Genomic DNA, 2,754 nt, shown 5'->3' with positions numbered 1-2,754 from the left:
CAATGTTTGCAGCGTATCCCATACACTACCCTTCTCTGTGTTCAGAATTACCTGTGTTAGGGATTTTGGAGAAATATCAGAAACAAAAAGATGAGGTGCTACATGTGACTACTTCTTCCTTCCGTCTTTGGCTGCATTTAGTCATTAGTTCCTGCTCTCCGACAAAAGGATCAGCCAAAATACAAACAGAATGTGTCTGACAACCGTTTCCAAAGTTTTAAAGAACATCAAAGACGTGGACTGTGTCAGGGAAATAGGAATTTATTTCCTTTTCCTTGAAAGAAGGGTTGATGGAGCCCTGCTAGTGCCGCCGGCGGCGCGGCCTCTTGCAGGGCTGGGGGGAGTCCTGTGGGCTGGGGGCCCTCCTCTTTGGGGGACGCCGGTGTCCCCTGGATGAGCGGTTCCTGCCCCGGCCAGGAGCGGAGGGGCTGCAGCTGCAGCCCCGGGCAGAGGGACCTGCTGCTGTCACCACCTCCCCCGGATGCTCCTGGGGCTGCTCCTGCTCTGCAGGGGCGGGCGCAGATGGGGGGTGGCCGCAACACCCATGCAGGGCGGCCTCCGAGATGCCAGCTTCCTCCTCTCTGTTGGAGCTTGTAGGACTGCTGGAGGAGGCTGTTTCTGGGGTGGTAGTCCTCTCCTGGGAGCTGGTGTGGCTGGGGCTGGTGTGGCTGGAGCTGGCCGCAGGGCTGTTCTCCTCCTCCCTGGTAGCATGGGATCGCTGCAGCCTCCAGGCCTCCTCGCTGCACCGGTGCATGATGACATCGATGAGGCCATGGACCAGTGGTGCTGCGTATTCGTCAAGCACAGGCTGCAGCGTCTGGACCATGACCTCCCCATCTGGACCGTAGAGGCAGAGGGCGTGCAGGATGATGCTCTCCACTCTCTTTGCCAGCCACCACTGGGCCCCATATATTGCCTCCAGCTCCTGGTGCAGCCAGGGCAGCACGGGATCGAGGAGACACTGTTGTCGTTGGAAAAGTGCTGCCCAGACCTCGAGGAGGAGGCCACCCACGGCCTCAGGCCCTGCAGCCCCCTGCTCAGCTGGTGACAGTATCCCCTGCGGAGAGGATGGAGGGGACACCACAGGGCGATGGGGGCTGTTTTCAGCCAGGTGGCCAGAGGTATTTCCTGACTGGCTGCTGGCATCTGGTGAGTCTTCAGGGTCTGTGGCGACCCATTCTAGATAGTCGTCTTCTCCCAGCACAGAAAACCTGGCACTCTGTATCGGTCTTCTGCAGAGTGGGCACACTGGTGTCTCCTGCATCCACCGCACGATGCAGCTCACGCAAAATTGGTGGAAACAGGGCATCACATAAGCAACATCATCTTGAGCACCGCAGCAGATGGGGCAGCCCCACTCTGTCTCTGTGGCCACATTTGCGCTCTCCGGCCTTTTGGGAAGAGCTGAGGATGAGAAGTAGCTCCCCATTGCTGGTGCTGGGTCTGCGAAAGGGTGTCGTGCGCTGCAAAATGGAGAGAGGCCACGGTCACTCGCTGTCTCGTGGTAGGGAGGGGATGGGAGGAAGAGATGCCCAGGCCCCTCGAGAAGGACACCCTCCCTGCTCCCGGCTCCTCAAGCCCCATTGCCTGCCCCACAGCCACTCCGAGGGCACATTCCCCACACGGCTCACCTCCGCTGCTGCAAGCTGGCCCCGCGGTGCCCGGCTGCCTGAACCAGGCAGGGCCAGGGAAACACAGGGGACGGCTCCGGGACGGGCACCGAGAGCTGCCAACGGCAGCCCCCAAAGCACCACCCAGCACCGGGAGAAGCCTCGCTCGACCCTCCAGACCTCGCAGGCACGCTTGGCAGGAGTCCAGGCACGAGCCAGGCTGGGCCAGCCTCTGCCGGCACCCCAAGATAAGCAGCGAGGGATGCGAGGTCACAGTCTGTGGCCTGGTGACCTCACAGTCCACCACTCGCTGATGTCAGCCTGCACCACCCACTGATGTCACAGTGGGCCTTCTGCTTCTGCAGGCGCACAATATCAGGAGAAAAAAAGTATCGCTTCTTGTTTTCTACTTCTACATGTTCGTGTTGCAATCTCTTGGTCACCTGCAAGACACGCCCATGACTGTGTGTCTCGTCCCCACTCCTGAGGCCTCGCAGATGTCTCCTGCAAAGGGGAGCGTGGTGGGAGCAGTCAGCGTGGACTGCCCGTGGCTGGATGATGCCTTCCCCATCTGGCTGCGTTTCCCTGTGCAATGCCGGGATCTTCAGGAGGGACCTGGGTGGTCAGAGGCCAGCCCTGGGTGAGAGTCTCCCATCCTGCTGGGTTGTGCCCCCCGCCGGCAAGGAGAAGCCTAAAGGGCCAATTTGCTCCAGCCACATCCACTCCCGCTGGCACTCGCCCACAGTGCCAGCTCCCTCTCTGCTTACCGACTCTGCCATGCTTTGGGTAGCTGGTGCTCCTGGCCAACTGTTGCGTTGCTGGTCCTCACAAGCACTAGCGATGGGGCCTGACCCTCTAGATGCAGGAAGGAGTGGTAGCTGCTGTCCCTCCAGAGTACGGTAGAAGGGCCACAGGTGCCCTGCTCACAACTCCGGGGAGCCCAGGATCGATCACCGCGTGGGCCGTGCTGTGCCATCATCCGTTCTTGCCTCTAGCTCTTACAGTCATTGAGAGTCATTAGTCCAAGCACTTCTGTTTTCTGTTAGAAGAGCTTTACCTGTTAGTTTTGAGTTTGATTGTGTGACGGTGCAGGGTGCTGCGTAGGTCGGCCACATGGGTCTGCCCATTAAAATCTCGTGAGGTG

General features: G+C 59.7%; 1 protein-coding gene across 1 annotated transcript; it reads right to left on the bottom strand.

Moving 5' to 3' along the window:
• Positions 1 to 301: 301 nt before the first annotated feature.
• Positions 302 to 1,429, bottom strand: LOC129199822 (E3 ubiquitin-protein ligase Topors-like). Its single transcript, XM_054810869.1, has one exon. It carries the CDS (start codon positions 1,427 to 1,429, stop codon positions 302 to 304), a length of 1,128 nt encoding a protein of 375 aa, XP_054666844.1.
• Between the last annotated feature and the right edge of the window lie 1,325 nt (positions 1,430 to 2,754).

Source organism: Grus americana, chromosome Z (assembly GCF_028858705.1).
Source record: "Grus americana isolate bGruAme1 chromosome Z, bGruAme1.mat, whole genome shotgun sequence".
NCBI classification, from domain to species: domain Eukaryota; kingdom Metazoa; phylum Chordata; class Aves; order Gruiformes; family Gruidae; genus Grus; species Grus americana.
The sequence above is the reverse complement of the archived record's forward strand: the minus strand, read 5'-3'. Positions and strand labels throughout refer to the sequence as shown.